This window comes from Geotrypetes seraphini, chromosome 3, assembly GCF_902459505.1.
Source record: "Geotrypetes seraphini chromosome 3, aGeoSer1.1, whole genome shotgun sequence".
NCBI lineage: Eukaryota > Metazoa > Chordata > Amphibia > Gymnophiona > Dermophiidae > Geotrypetes > Geotrypetes seraphini.
The window spans coordinates 3352511-3366513 of NC_047086.1; the positions used below are offsets into that span (position 1 = coordinate 3352511).

Below are 14003 nucleotides of genomic sequence, written 5' to 3' on the forward strand. Positions count from 1 at the left end.
TTAAAGACAATGACGGAGCTACCATGGGTATGCTTTGCCACCAGGGTACCAAGCAATAGCTTGCTCATGCACGGACACTAGAGGTGGAGGTTCAGCTGCCATCATTATGTCCAGCCTAAACCCAAGACTGATAGATCCCATCACACTACACGCACTAGAGTGCCTCACCTTCTCGGCAGGTCACAACAGAGACATAACCTTTGCCATGATATACAGAGCACCACACTCTCCAATGACCATCTTAGATAACCTGCTATCCGTCCTTAGCAAACTGGTCATCACATACAACTAAGTTATCATACTTGGAGACTTTAACTTCGCATGCTACCCAAACGAGATCAGATCCACAGCAGACTTTGTCACTTCACTATCGGACCTAAGTTATACGCTGCTCATCACAAGACTACCTGGCTGCACTACCAAATCAGTACCCTGATCTGATCACCATTTGATCACATTCAACCACACCTATACAACGAATCAACCATCAACCAGGAAGCAAACCCAACATAAGAAGATATACAACGACGCTATCAACTTAGAGGATCTCTCCACAGGCCTTTCCAACCTAGGTGATGATCTGGGTGTCATTGGGACTAGACAGTGGCTCTCCTCGATACTTCTCAGGAAGAATTCTCTCCAGAATCACCTGAAGAGCGCCACCAACAAGCTGAGCATAATTGACCAAGGTAGGTGACAATTGACTAAGGTAACCTACTCTTTACTTGTGAGGATGCACTACAAGGCAATAGCTTTCATCACAGGTAACATTTGGGAAGCTGAAGATAAATTTATTTATGAATAAAAGGAAACGCCCATTTCTCTTTTTATCAAGAGCCAATTGCTATTCTGCAGAGTATTTCATAACTCAACAGAAAAAGCTATTCAAGTGTACCTTCGAATTCCAGGAACCCAAAGCCTGGAACAGCCTACCTTACAGTTGAGTCAGCTCCCCAAGCACTTCAATTTCAGGAAGAGGTTAAAGACATATCTCTTCTCTTTGTAATCCACTAGAAGCCTACCCATTTCAATCTTACTGTAATTCAAACTGACTGTCCTGTAATTATATTGTAAACCACAATGAATCCTTGTAGAAAATTTCAGGATATCAGAAATTGTATGGTATGGTATTTCTTCACTACTAGTTCATATCCTTGCTTGGGAACATTAAAACCCAATTCTGAATCTGTTGACAAGGCTGCTGTAGACTGGCACACTGAGGTAAAAACCTTATACAAAGAGCTAGCGCCAGTCAAGGAGATCAATACTATCCCCACAAATACTCCTTCCCCTGGTTTACCGATGACTTATGGACTATGAAAATAGAACTAAGGAAAGCGGAAAGGTAACAATACAAATCCAGGATTGACAGTGGCAGGTCCAAATGGAAGGAATTACAAGAAGAATATAAAAAAGCCACACTGCAGGCTAAAAAGATATACTAATCTCAACAACTATTAAAGACCCCCCAATAGATAAGAGATACAATGTTACAAGGAGACAATCGATGCCTTAACACTGAACTTAATACCGAAACGCTCGCAGACTACTTCACTGACAAAGTAGACAAAACACAGTCTCACCTTGACTCCACCATGCTACAGACATTGTCATCGTCCCCTCCATGACTCAGACAAGATAATTAAAACTACAATTGGGAATCTAACTCACTTTGAAACTGTCTCCCATGATGACATCACCGAGATACTAGACACTATTTGCCCTTCCAGTTCAAACCTAGACCCTTGTCCACCATACCTCCTAGTGGCTGTGAAAGACACCTGTGAAAGACACCTTTGTAGACTCCATCCTTCCCCTTATCAACACCTCTCTACAAGTAGGCGTAGTGCCCGCAAACTGGAAGTCAGCCATTATGAGACCAATCTTGAAAAACCCCACCCTCGACCCTAACGTGCCCGGCAACTTTAGACCTGTCTCCAACCTACTGTTCATCTCCAAAATCCTGGAAAAAACAGTGTTAAACCAATGATGCTCTTTCATTGACAAACAAGAAGCCCTATCCACTTTCCAATTGGGATTCAGGAAATTCCACAGTACTGAAACCATCCTTCTCAACATCATCGACGACTGCTGGAAACTCATGGATAAGGGTAACGATATCCTGCTGGCTCTTAGTGTGGCATTTGACACTATTGAAGAAAAGCAAAAGATGTAGAAACCAACAATGTTCACAAACTTCATTTTATTTCTTTATAGAGAATTAAAAACACTGTCCACATTTGTGTTTGCAGACCCAACACAGGCCGTGTTTCGGTAAAACAGCTTTCTCAGGGGTCCAATAGAAAAAGCAGCACAAGTTGTTCCTTTCCCCCCAAGACTATGGAAGAAGAAAAATACAGGCCTACTCCAATTCCGGATCCTGGGCATGGAATCTTGAATGTGCCAAAGACAATCAGCAGCAGTAACATCTTAGTTTGCTTGGCTGAGACACACATTTCAGACTCCACAGTGGTTAAAGCTACAGCTTCAGCACCCTGAGGTTGTGGGTTCAAACCCACGCTGCTCCTTGTGACCCTGGGCAAGTCACTTAATTCCCACATTGCCCCAGGCACATTAGCTAGATTGTGAGCTTACTGAGACAGACAGGGGAAATGGCTTCAGTACCTGAATAAATTCATGTAAACCGTTCTGAGCTCCCCTGGGAGAAGGGTATAGAAAATTGAATAAATAAATCAGAGAGAATGGGCAAAGCACTCTGATCACATTTTGACGGTCCACATATTTGGCATCAGAGACATTTTATCTCATATCATGACCAAGATGAAGAAACTGATAAAGGTCATCCTTGGAACCTCACTAGGCCCTGATGCTGGTTCTTTTTGGTTAGCAACACCATTTTATAACAACTTTCTATTGGACCCCTGAGGAAGGTGTTTTACTGAAATATGGCCCGTGTTGGGTTCGCAAACATAAATGTGGACAGTGTTAATTTTGCTTTGTTTGGATTGCCATTTTTTCTGTGGAAATTGGGCCATTTTCATTGTTTGTTGTTCGACACTATTGACATCCTCTCCTCATTGCACGGCTCTCTGAAATTGGTATCTGAGACACTGCATTATGATAGTTCTCCTCCTTCCTGAATAATAGATCCCAAAGTCTATCACTCAACAATGCACTATTGATCAAATACGGTGTTCCGCAGAGGGCTCTACTACCCCCCTATTATTCAATCTCTACATTAGATCCATCCTAGACATAGCCTGCAAATACCAAATAGATTAACTCCTTCACGGATGACATCCAACTATACCTATAGCTAGGAGAAACCCGTGATGCCCAGATTACAAAACTCCTAAACTGTCTCTCAGAAACCAAATTGGATATCTGTCAACAAATTATAATTAAACACCTCCAAAACAGAACTCCTTTGGATCCACATAGAACACTGCAACTACATCCATCCCTCGCTACCATAACTGCAAAAGACCAAGCACATAGCCTAGGAATACTCCTTGGCTCCAACCTCTCAGGTGGCAACTAGTTTTCTGAATCCGACTTCACCCAGCCACTCTATACCTTAGTCCTCTCCCGCATGGACTACTACAATGTGCTATTCAACAGTCTCATGGCAAACACAGTAATCAGACTTCTAAAAAACCTCAGTGCCCGTGATCCTGTCTCCCAGGCTCTATCATTGGCTCATAGGCAAACATTGGGGCTTCATGCTAGTGTTCAAATCCTTGTATGACATGGCATCAGGCTAAATGATGACCAAACTGCCTCTGTATATGCCGAACAGGTTCCTCTGCTCCCAAGATGAAATGCACCTCAAAACGCCCCATGGTTGTGCCCTTCAACTGCAAACCACCAAACAATGTTCCTACTCCCATTTCATACCAATCCACTGGAATCAACTGCCCTCACAGATCAGATCCCTTGAAGGACTCCTCAACTTTAGGAATGCAATAAAAACACACCTCATCTCCTAACTCCTAACTTTGCTTTCGGCCCAGTTGATATTGAAAGAGTATGTGTAGTGGTCTGACCAGAGGGATCGGGACCATTTTCCATTTGAGGTTTGAATCTCTGGTTGAATGGGCTGTTGGGTCATGGGTGCAAAGAATGGCCACCCGGATGGTCTCGGGACTCAAGGATCTACCATACGAAAAACGGCTTGACAAATTACAGCTATACTCGCTCGAGGAGCGCAGAGAGAGAGGGGACATGATCGAGACGTTCAAGTATCTTACGGGCCGCATCGAGGCGGAGGAAGATATCTTCTTTTTCAAGGGTCCCACGACAACAAGAGGGCATCCGTTGAAAATCAGGGGCGGGAAACTACGAGGTGACACCAGGAAATTCTTTTTCACTGAAAGAGTGGTTGATCGCTGGAATAGTCTTCCACTACAGGTGATTGAGGCCAGCAGCGTGCCTGATTTTAAGGCCAAATGGGATCGGCACATGGGATCTCTTCACAGGGCAAAGGTAGAGGAGGGACATTAAGGTGGGCAGACTAGATGGGCCGTGGGCCCTTATCTGCCGTCTATTTTTATGTTTCTATGTTTCTATGAAGGCTGCAATGTCAAGTTGGTGACCTTTCTCATGTGTGGATTGTGGGTCTAAGATCTTGTATGTTAAGGCTTTGAAGTATGATAGTAAGTTTTCTACTTGTTTGGATGGACTACTTCGAGATGGAGGTTTAGGTCTCCTAGGATTAGGTTGTATGTTGCCGTTAGTGAATTTTGGTAAATAAAATCTTCAAATTCTGGTCTTGCTATATTCCAGTTCCCTGGTGTAATGTAGCAGAGCATGCAGTTTATGGATCCTTTGACCCTTTGCCCTAGACCAATGGATTACAAAGAAATGTACATTGGTATTAGATTCTACCCAACTCTCATCATACTTAGAGAGATTCTCTATTCTTCTACCCAATCAATATGGCTTTCGTCCTAACTTCAGCACCGAATCCTTACTGTCTTCCCTGATTTCAAGGGTTCAACAACTTCATTCTCGAAACAAGTTTGCCGTCCTCCTACAATTTGACCTTTCCACTGCTTTCGACGTTGTCCACCATGATATTCTTGTTTACCAACTCTCTGAGATAGGCATCAACTGCACAGTCCTAGATTGGTTCTCTAAATTCCTCCGCTCTTGTTCTTACATTGTTAACATCAATGGCACCTCATCCTCCCCCTGGATACCGAATTGTGGAGTCCCTCAAGGCTCTCCACTATCTCCTATCCTTTTCAACATCTATATGTCCTCCCTAAAACTCCTCCACCTATCCCCCCTTGAAACAATTTACACTTATGCAGACGACATCCTCGTCCTCGAGACCGATTCAAACCTCACCGACCTGTCTAAGAACATATCCTCCTGTATAATGAACCTACAATCCTGGGCCCACACTGTGCAAATGAAATAGAATGAGTCCAAAACAAGACTTCTTTGGCTTGGCCCAAAACTAGACCACCTACCCACCTCCATCCCACTACCCTCTGGCTCCTCTCTACAGCTTGAGTTCTCGAGCAAGGTCTTGGGCGTCATCATTGATTCCACATTGTCCTTCAATGACCACCTCCAATCCTTGGTAAAAAAATGCTTTTTCAGCCTTCACATGCTGAGGAAAGTTAGATCCAGCTTCCATCAAAAACATTTTACCCTCCTTGTCCAATCCACCATCCTTTCCAGATTGGACTATTGCAACTCTATCTACTTAAGCCTAACTAAGAAAAACCTCCATAGCCTCCAACGGATTCAGAACGCCGTGGCCAAGCTCATCTTCGCTAAAAGTAAATTTGACCATGTCTCCCCGCTCATGGCCAAGCTCCACTGGCTTCCGATTATCGCCAGGGTCCACTATAAGTGCGCCTGTTTAGCATTCAAAATCCTACATGGTATCCTCCCTCCCCTTATCCCTCTTTCCTGGAATTCCTCAAACCCTAATATCACCAGATCCTCCCACAAATTAAAACTATCCTTCCCCTCGCTAAAAGGCATTTCCCACACAGGAAAGCTAGGGACCTCCCTCCACTTCAAAATCACTGAGCTCTGGAACAACCTTACCTCCCCTCTTCGGAACTTGAGCTCCCTCCAAGTTTTCCGCAAACATCTGAAAACCTGGCTTTTCACAAATATGTAAGTCTCCCTCCAACTTAGGAATTGTAGGAAACTTATATCCTGGCATCCCAAGTCCTCTAAATTTTCTTCACACTACTACCTCATCTGGAGTACTGCGTACAATTCTGGAGGCCACATTACCGTAAAGATGTGCTGAGAGTCGAGTCGGTACAGCGAATGGCCACCAGGATGGTCTCGGGGCTTAAAGATCTATCATACAAAGAAAGACTGAAAGAATTGCAGCTATACTCTCTCGAAGAACGTAGGGAGAGAGGAGACATGATTGAGACGTTTAAGTATGTCACTGGTCTTATCGAGGTAGAAGATGATATTTTCCTTCTTAGGGGATCCTCCGCCACAAGAGGACACCCGCTGAAAATAAAGGGCGGAAAGTTTCATGGTGACACCAGGAAATACTTCTTCACCGAGAGAGTGGTTGACAGCTGGAATAAGCTCCCAGTGCAGGTGATCGAGGCCAGCAGTGTGCTGGATTTCAAGAACAGATGGGATGCTCATGTCGGATCTCTACGAGGGAAAGGTCATCAGAGAGCGATTAAATAGGGGGGTGGGTCAGTGGTGTGGGCAGACTCGATAGGCCTCGGCCTTTTTCTGCCGTCACTTTCTATGTTTCTATGTTTACCTCTAACCCTCTGTTGTAGTTCCTTCCTATTTCTTCCACTGTAAACCACGCCGAGCTCTACAAACGTGGAGAAGATGCGGTATACAAACCTAAAGATTAGATTAGATCCTAAGTATGTGTCGAGTTAGGATAAAAACAAAACAACTCGTACTGTAACTATGGCATATTATAGCCTGTTAATAATAATAATAATAACTTTATTCTTCTATACCGCCACAATCTTGCGACTTCTAGGCGGTTTACAATCAAGAGAGCTGGACATTCAGTGAAACATAATATGCAGATATACATATGAAATACAGATAGCATAGACTTTAAGAAAGCAAGAATATAGAAATACAATTTGCTTAGCAAGAGTATAAGATGTACATTTTGGTAGGTAATGTCCGAGAGGACCTGTTTGGAATAAGCCGTATGTTTAGAAAATAACAACGAAAAATAACGATAATATAAAGATAATAGACTGTATATTATGTATGTTAACCTGTAAGCTGTTCTGAGCGAGACATCCTTCCAAGATGTCAGAGTGGTAGGGGGCAGTGTGTGCAGGGGTTGAGGTCCCAGGATAGAGAGCTTAGCTTGTGAACCCAAGAAAGCACCTGGACAGTAACTGAAGAAATGAATGTAAACCGCTCTGAGCTCCCCTGAGAGAACGGGATAGAAAATGGAATGAATGAAGAAATAAATACATAAGTAACTTGTAAGGTCCACTGGAATAAGCATCTCTGTGGCAGAGGGGGGCAGCCCTGATGCGTAGGAAATCCAAATAGCAACATCCTTGCTTGTGTTGCTAGTTTTTAGCAAGGGTATATGCGGATTCTGCCAGTCCGCAGCAATGCAAGACGGAGGTGAAACCAGATCATTAGGTCACGTTCTATCTCTTTGATGGCAGGTGACACAGGAAAGCGTTTGGAGCAGATCAAGCAATTGGCTGAGGAAACCCTGAACAGCACCACAGCGCTGACAAACATCACAGAGCCCATGTCCCAGAATGTGAACAGCTGGAAAGAGAATCTAAGGAGTCCTGTATACGACAAATCTGCTTACAATCGTGTACTTGGCGCAGCTGGAGATACAGGTATATCATCCCGTCAGTGCCCTAGGCTACGCAAGTGCACGACCCCATCACTACCCTGCACTGTCAGTGACTCAGGCACACTCGCATTGCATCATCCTCTTCAACAGATACCCACAGGCGTAAATGGGTTTTTTCTTTATCATCTTCACCAGATCAGTCCAGAACCTGTGAGTTATGCCAATTTACCAGTGGATGGAGACAAAAATAAAAAAGGTCATTTGTGCTTTGCTCTATAAAGGCATCATGCAACCTTAGGTCTTTGGTATTTTTTCTGTTTCCAGTGGGGTGGTAAGAATATAAGAATAGGCTTACTGGGTCAGACCAATGGTCCATCAAGCCCAGTAGCCTATTCTCATGGTAGCCAATCCAGGTCACTAGTCCCTGGCCAAAACCCAAGGAGTAGCAAATTTCCATACGACCAATCCAGGGCAAGCAGTGGCTTCCCCCTTGTTTTTCTCAATAACAGACTATGGACTTTTCCTCCAGGAACTTGTCCAAACCTTTCTTAAAACCAGCTACGCTATCTGCTCTTACCACAACCTCAGGCATTGCTTTCCAGAGCAACTATTCTCTGAGTGAAAAAAAATTAATTTCATACATACTGAAGAGGCCCAATCCTGAATTCTTAAGATATAAGATTTAAATTATTTAAAGCAGAATCAACTTCAAGTAAAATGAAAATATCGTCTGCGTATGTGAAAACTGATTCAGTTGGAAGACATGAAGTCAATTGGCATATGCATTGGGTTACTGGATTACACAAAATACTAAAGACCTAACACTGCACAATGCCTTTACAGGGTGAAGTTTGCAGGACTTTCTTTGTCTCCATCTGCTGGTAATTGGGCATAACCCACAGGTTCTGGACTGGTCTGATGAGATTCAAAAAAGAGCAAATGAGTCTTAATTTCTCTTTCCTTTCTGCTTGCAGTGAGGAACTTAACAGAGGTTGTTCCTCGGGTCCTGAGTAAGCTTCACACCGTTGAGATGAAACAGCCAGCAGCCAACATCTCAGCCAGCATTCAACGGATCCGAGAGCTGATTGCACAGACCAGAAGCGTGGCTAGCAAGGTATTTCTAGCCATTAGGGTGATTCTAAAAACCAGGCCACCATGGTCACCAATCTGTGTATATCTAGCAGCTCTATAGAAATTAGTGGTCGTGAAAAATGTTAACCATCAGCACTTACTTTCACACACTAGTTGACTGCTTTGAATATTAGGCTCTTTATTTTATTAACATTGTGTCTTTTTGTCTAGGTTCAAGTTTCCATGAAGTTTGAAGGTCAGTCAGCAGTTGAGGTCAATTCCAAGGTTGATCTTTCTGAGCTGAAGGCCTTTTCCTCCATGAGCCTCTATATGAAGCTGCCGGGGAAAGAGGTGCAGCAGGAGGACCGGTTTATCATGTACCTGGGCAGCAGGAAAGTGAGTGAGCCCCTGTGCTAAAGAACTAACTCCTGACATCTTCTGTTGAGTCCTTGTGGAATGGAGAGAAGCTGTGCCTAGTTGCCCACGCATTCTGTTCCTCTGTGGAACAGCTTCTCGCTGCACAGCTAAAGGAGCTACCCCGTTTTTTACCCCTCTGTTACTATTATGAAGGGGAAAGGGCAGAGATCCTCCAAAATGGGAAAAAAAGACCATTTAAACATAAATTCCTTCCGAGTAGTTACCCCTCTCCCTCCCCCAACTTAAAATCATGACCAGAACTGGCTCCCCTTCAAAAAATGTGGTTATGATCTGGATTTCCTCTTCCACACCCCCATGGAAGATGTGGTTGTAGTCATGATTTGATGGCATAACTAGAAGATGGGACCATGATCTGGGCACTCTTTTCTATCAAACTCCTCCTCCTTTCAAAGTTGTAAATTCCACTCCTCCAAATTCATATTATACTTGGTCTCTTTTCTAATTTTTGTAAATCATGCTGAGCTCTGTTGTTATAGAGAAGATGCGGTATATAAGCCTAAGGTTTAGTTTAGTTTCCAATCAGAAAAGGCAGCTACGAATCAGTTTATAGTCTTGTTTTCCCTGTTTCTTATATGGCGTAGCTGTAATCTAGAGAGTTACCATCTGAAGCTGAGACAAAAGTTGAAAGTAATCAGAGAGCCTTCAGAAGGCACAGCTTATGATCCAGCGAACTCCTATTGGAAGACAGGATCATGATTTGATTGTTCCAGTCCTGATTGTCTACACATATTATTGTGATTCAGCTGCAGACTCCTGTCTCCATCAGATGGTGATGAATGGATCCTGAAACTCCAAGATTGTTCTGAACAGTGGTGTACCTAGGATATGTGGCACCCGGGGCCCATCATTTTTTGACACCCTCCCTATCTATATGAAAAATATGACTTTTAGTAACAATCCACATATCGCACAATAAGAGTGTACCTAGGAAAAGGCAGCATCTTAAACACTGCAGTGAGCACTAGAACACCAACACATACATTGTAAAACTAAACAGGCCAGATCCCGCAATGCCAACTGAAAACTATGTTCTTTTCATACACACAGAACAGAGATACACCCTCACCCAATATGGAATAATCACAAACTAAAAATAGAAATATGTAGACAAAAGTTAAACTGAACCGCCAAGAAACCAGACCTTGGATACAATGCAACACCACAAAAAGAGTAACACATGTCCTCTAATACAGTGCAAAATATAAAGACAGTAGATGTAAATTTGAAAAAACTGATACATAACAATCACCACTTTACAAATTAACAAATAAAAATAAAACAAATAATGAGAAATAAAAAAATACCATTTTATTGGACTAATCTCTGTAAGCTTGGTCCCCATCCCCGCAAACCACCTGATTCCATCCACACAAGCTTTGAATTGTTTATATTAAAGTACAAAAAGAAACAATATTCTGTACAATTGTCAATTTATAAATCAGCGTCTTCTCCCCACTCTCTCTTCCCCATTTCCCTTCAGCATCCTCAGCCCACTCTCTCTCCACTTTCCTTCAGCGCACGCACATAAAAACAAGCAATTTCATTCTATTCATTCATAGAAATTAAAGTCTAAATAATGCCAGTCACATAACAAAACATGATTTTACAAAAATAATTCCCTGTAGTCAAGCCTGCAAGGATTACTAGATGTCTTTCAGCAGCTCCCTTCCCTCCCTCGCCCTTACCTTTGTGGCCAAGTCAAAATGATCTACCAACAATAAAATTTTAAAAACACAAAGCACGCTGTAGGCAGAGAAAATGTTAATTATCATTTATATTCTGCAGGTTTTCAAAGAGGTCAAGGCAGATGACTTTATGCAATGTCACCTCAGTAACAACTATACAAAAATAGACAAATATTCCCCCTCCCTTTTTACTAAACCGCGATAGCGGTTTTTAGCGCAGGGAGCTGCGCTGAATGCCCCACGCTGCTCTCGACGCTCATAGGCTCCCTGCGCTAAAAATCACTATTGCGTTTTAGTAAAAGGGGGCCATGGTGCAAAATATAGACAGCATATGTAAATTCTCAAAACGGACACATTTTGATCACTAAATTGAAAATAAAATCATTTTTCCTACCTTTGGTAATTTCATGAGTCTCTGGTTGCACTTTCTTCTTCTGACTGTGCAATTAAATCTTTCTTCCCTTCTTTCAGCCTGTATGTTTCCTCTCCTCCTGACCTCATTCCCCTCCTCCCAACTTTTTCTTCCTCTCTTCCTGCCCTTTCTTTCTTTCTCTCTTCATGCCCCCTTTCTTTTTTTCTGTTTCTCTTCCTGCCCTCTTACTTTCTTTCGCCTTGCCCTCCCCCAAGCCACTGCCAATGTCACTGCCATCGGGGAACAGGCCACAAAGCCGCCGGCTGCCGCCCCACCCAAGCTCTCCCTACTTCGGGCCGACCAGCATTCCTCTCCCCGATGTCAATTCTGCCGTTGGAGAAGAAGGCTGATCGGCCCAAGATCACAATTGATTGGGGGAAATGCTGCCGGGTCCTGCCTTCGCGGAAACTGAAAGTAGGCAGGACCCGGCAGCAAGAAGAGCAAATGGAAAGCTTCACTGACCTGTCTCCCGCCTCAGCCCGTAGCGAATTTATGCTTCGGGGATCTAACATGTGCGTGCCGGCTTCCCTTCTCTTCCCTCCCCTCTTCCCCCGGACATAACTTCCGGTTTTGGAAGGGAAGCCACTAAATTGTTCATCTTTATACCACATTTTTGTCCAACTTTTTGTCCAAGTTCAAAACGCCTAGAACAAGCCCTGTTGGACATGGGAGGGGTCTGCAAAGTGATGGACTGAACACCCAGACATGCCACCTAAATAGGGCACTACTGTGAACTTCACAAAAGGGTCCCATGTCATCATCTCACTACAGATCCCTTATAGGTGAAGGTGAGCCCCCCAAATCACCTCCAGAATCCCCTAGACTAGGTGCCTACACTTTTTTGACTTGCGAGCTACTTTTAAAATGACCAAGTCAAAATGATCTACCAACAATAAAATTAAAAAAAAACACAACGCACACTGTACGCATAGAATTGTTAATTATCATTCCTATTCCGGGGGTTTTTCAAAGAGGTCAAAGCAGATGACTCTATGCACTGTCACCTCAGTAACAACCATACAAAAATAGACAAATACCCACCCCCCTCCGTTTTTACTAAACCACAATAGCAGTTTTTAGTGCAGGGAGCTGCGCTGAATGCCCAGCGTTGCTCTCGATGCTCATAGGCTCCCTGCGCTAAAAACCACTATTGTGGTTTAGTAAAAGGGGACCATATTGTAAAATATAGACAGCAGATATAAATTAAGACACATTTTGATCACTAAATTTAAAATAAAATCATTTTTCCTACCTTGTCTGGTGATTTCATGAGTCTCTGGTTGCACTTTCTTCTTCTGACTGTGCATCCAATCTTTCTTTCAGCCTGTATGCTGCCTCTCCTCCACACCTCATTCCCTCCCCCAACTTTTTCTTCCTCTCTCCCTGACCTTTCTTTCTTTCTCTCTTCATGCCCCCTTTCTTTTTTTCTGTTTCTCTTCTTTCTTTCTGTCTCCCTGCCTGCCCCCTTTCTTTCTTTCTTTCTTTCTCCCTGCCCTTCCCCAAGCCACTGCTACTGCCGCTGCCATCGGGGAACAGGACCAAAACCGCCACCAATGGATAACAGGCCCCAAAGCCGCCGCCGCTGCCCCATACTCTCCCTGCTTCGGGACAACCAGCATTCCTCTCCCCGACGTCAATTCTGCCGTCGGAGAGGAAGTTCCGCCCAGCCAGGCAGCGATTGGCTGGCCCGAACTTCCTCTCCGACGGCAGAATTGACGTCGGGGAGAGGAAGACTGATCGGCCCGATAGATTGCCAAGGCAAAGTGAGTCCTTGGTGATCGACTCACTTTGCCTTGGCGAGCTACCCGTCGATCGCGATCGACCTATTGGGCACCCCTGCCCTAGGGAGAACACTCAGCTCTCTCCTGTGCACCCCCTTGGGGTGTGCACCCGGGGCTGACCTCCCCCCGTCCCCCCTAGGTACGCTACTGGTTCTGAAGTAGTTTCTGACCCAGTTGGAGAATTGGGAACCAGTTGAGAGGGGAATCAGAATAGTTTTGCTTAAGTTAGGGGATATTCACCTACCTCCTCTCCCCATCCCCATTAGTTTTCTGGCTGCCAGGTGGAAATCTTAAGCCTCCTAACTTCTTTCTTCGTTAAAAAAAAAAAACCAACCCTTTAAGCAAGAAAAGAGATTTAATTAGAAACATAGAAACATTGAAAATGACGGCAGAAAAGGGCTATAACACACCAAGTCTGCCCATTCCAAATACCCGCCCCCCTGACTTTACTTCCTTAGAGATCCCATGTGAATATCCCATTTTCTCTTAAAATCCGACACGCTGCTGGCCTCAATCACCTGCAGTGGGAGTTTGTTCCAATGATCCACCACTCTTTCGGCGAAGAAGTACTTTCTGGAGTCGCCATAAAACTTCCCTCCCCTGATTTTCAGCGGATGCCCTCTAGTGGTCGAGGGTCCCATGAGACAGAAGATACCATCTTCCGACTCAATACGGCCCGTGATGTACTTAAACGTTTCAATCATGTCTCCCCTCTCTCTTCGTTCCTCAAGTGAGTACAGCTGCAATTTATTCAGCCTTTCTTTATACGTGAGATCCTTGAGCCCCAAGACCATCCTAGTGGCCATTCGCTGAACCGACTCGATTCTCAGCACATCCTTCCGGTAGTGTGGTCTCCAGAA

At 44.0% G+C, this 14003-nt stretch overlaps 1 protein-coding gene across 1 annotated transcript in view; it reads left to right on the plus strand.

The window, feature by feature from the left end:
• Positions 1 to 14003, plus strand: part of LAMA4 (laminin subunit alpha 4) — a 175758-nt gene that overhangs the window by 93969 nt on the left and 67786 nt on the right. The window contains exons 19-21 of the mRNA XM_033936948.1: positions 7614 to 7799; positions 8731 to 8870; positions 9059 to 9223. Coding sequence (XP_033792839.1) covers positions 7614 to 7799; positions 8731 to 8870; positions 9059 to 9223 — 491 coding nt within the window. The remainder of the gene's footprint in view (positions 1 to 7613; positions 7800 to 8730; positions 8871 to 9058; positions 9224 to 14003) is intronic.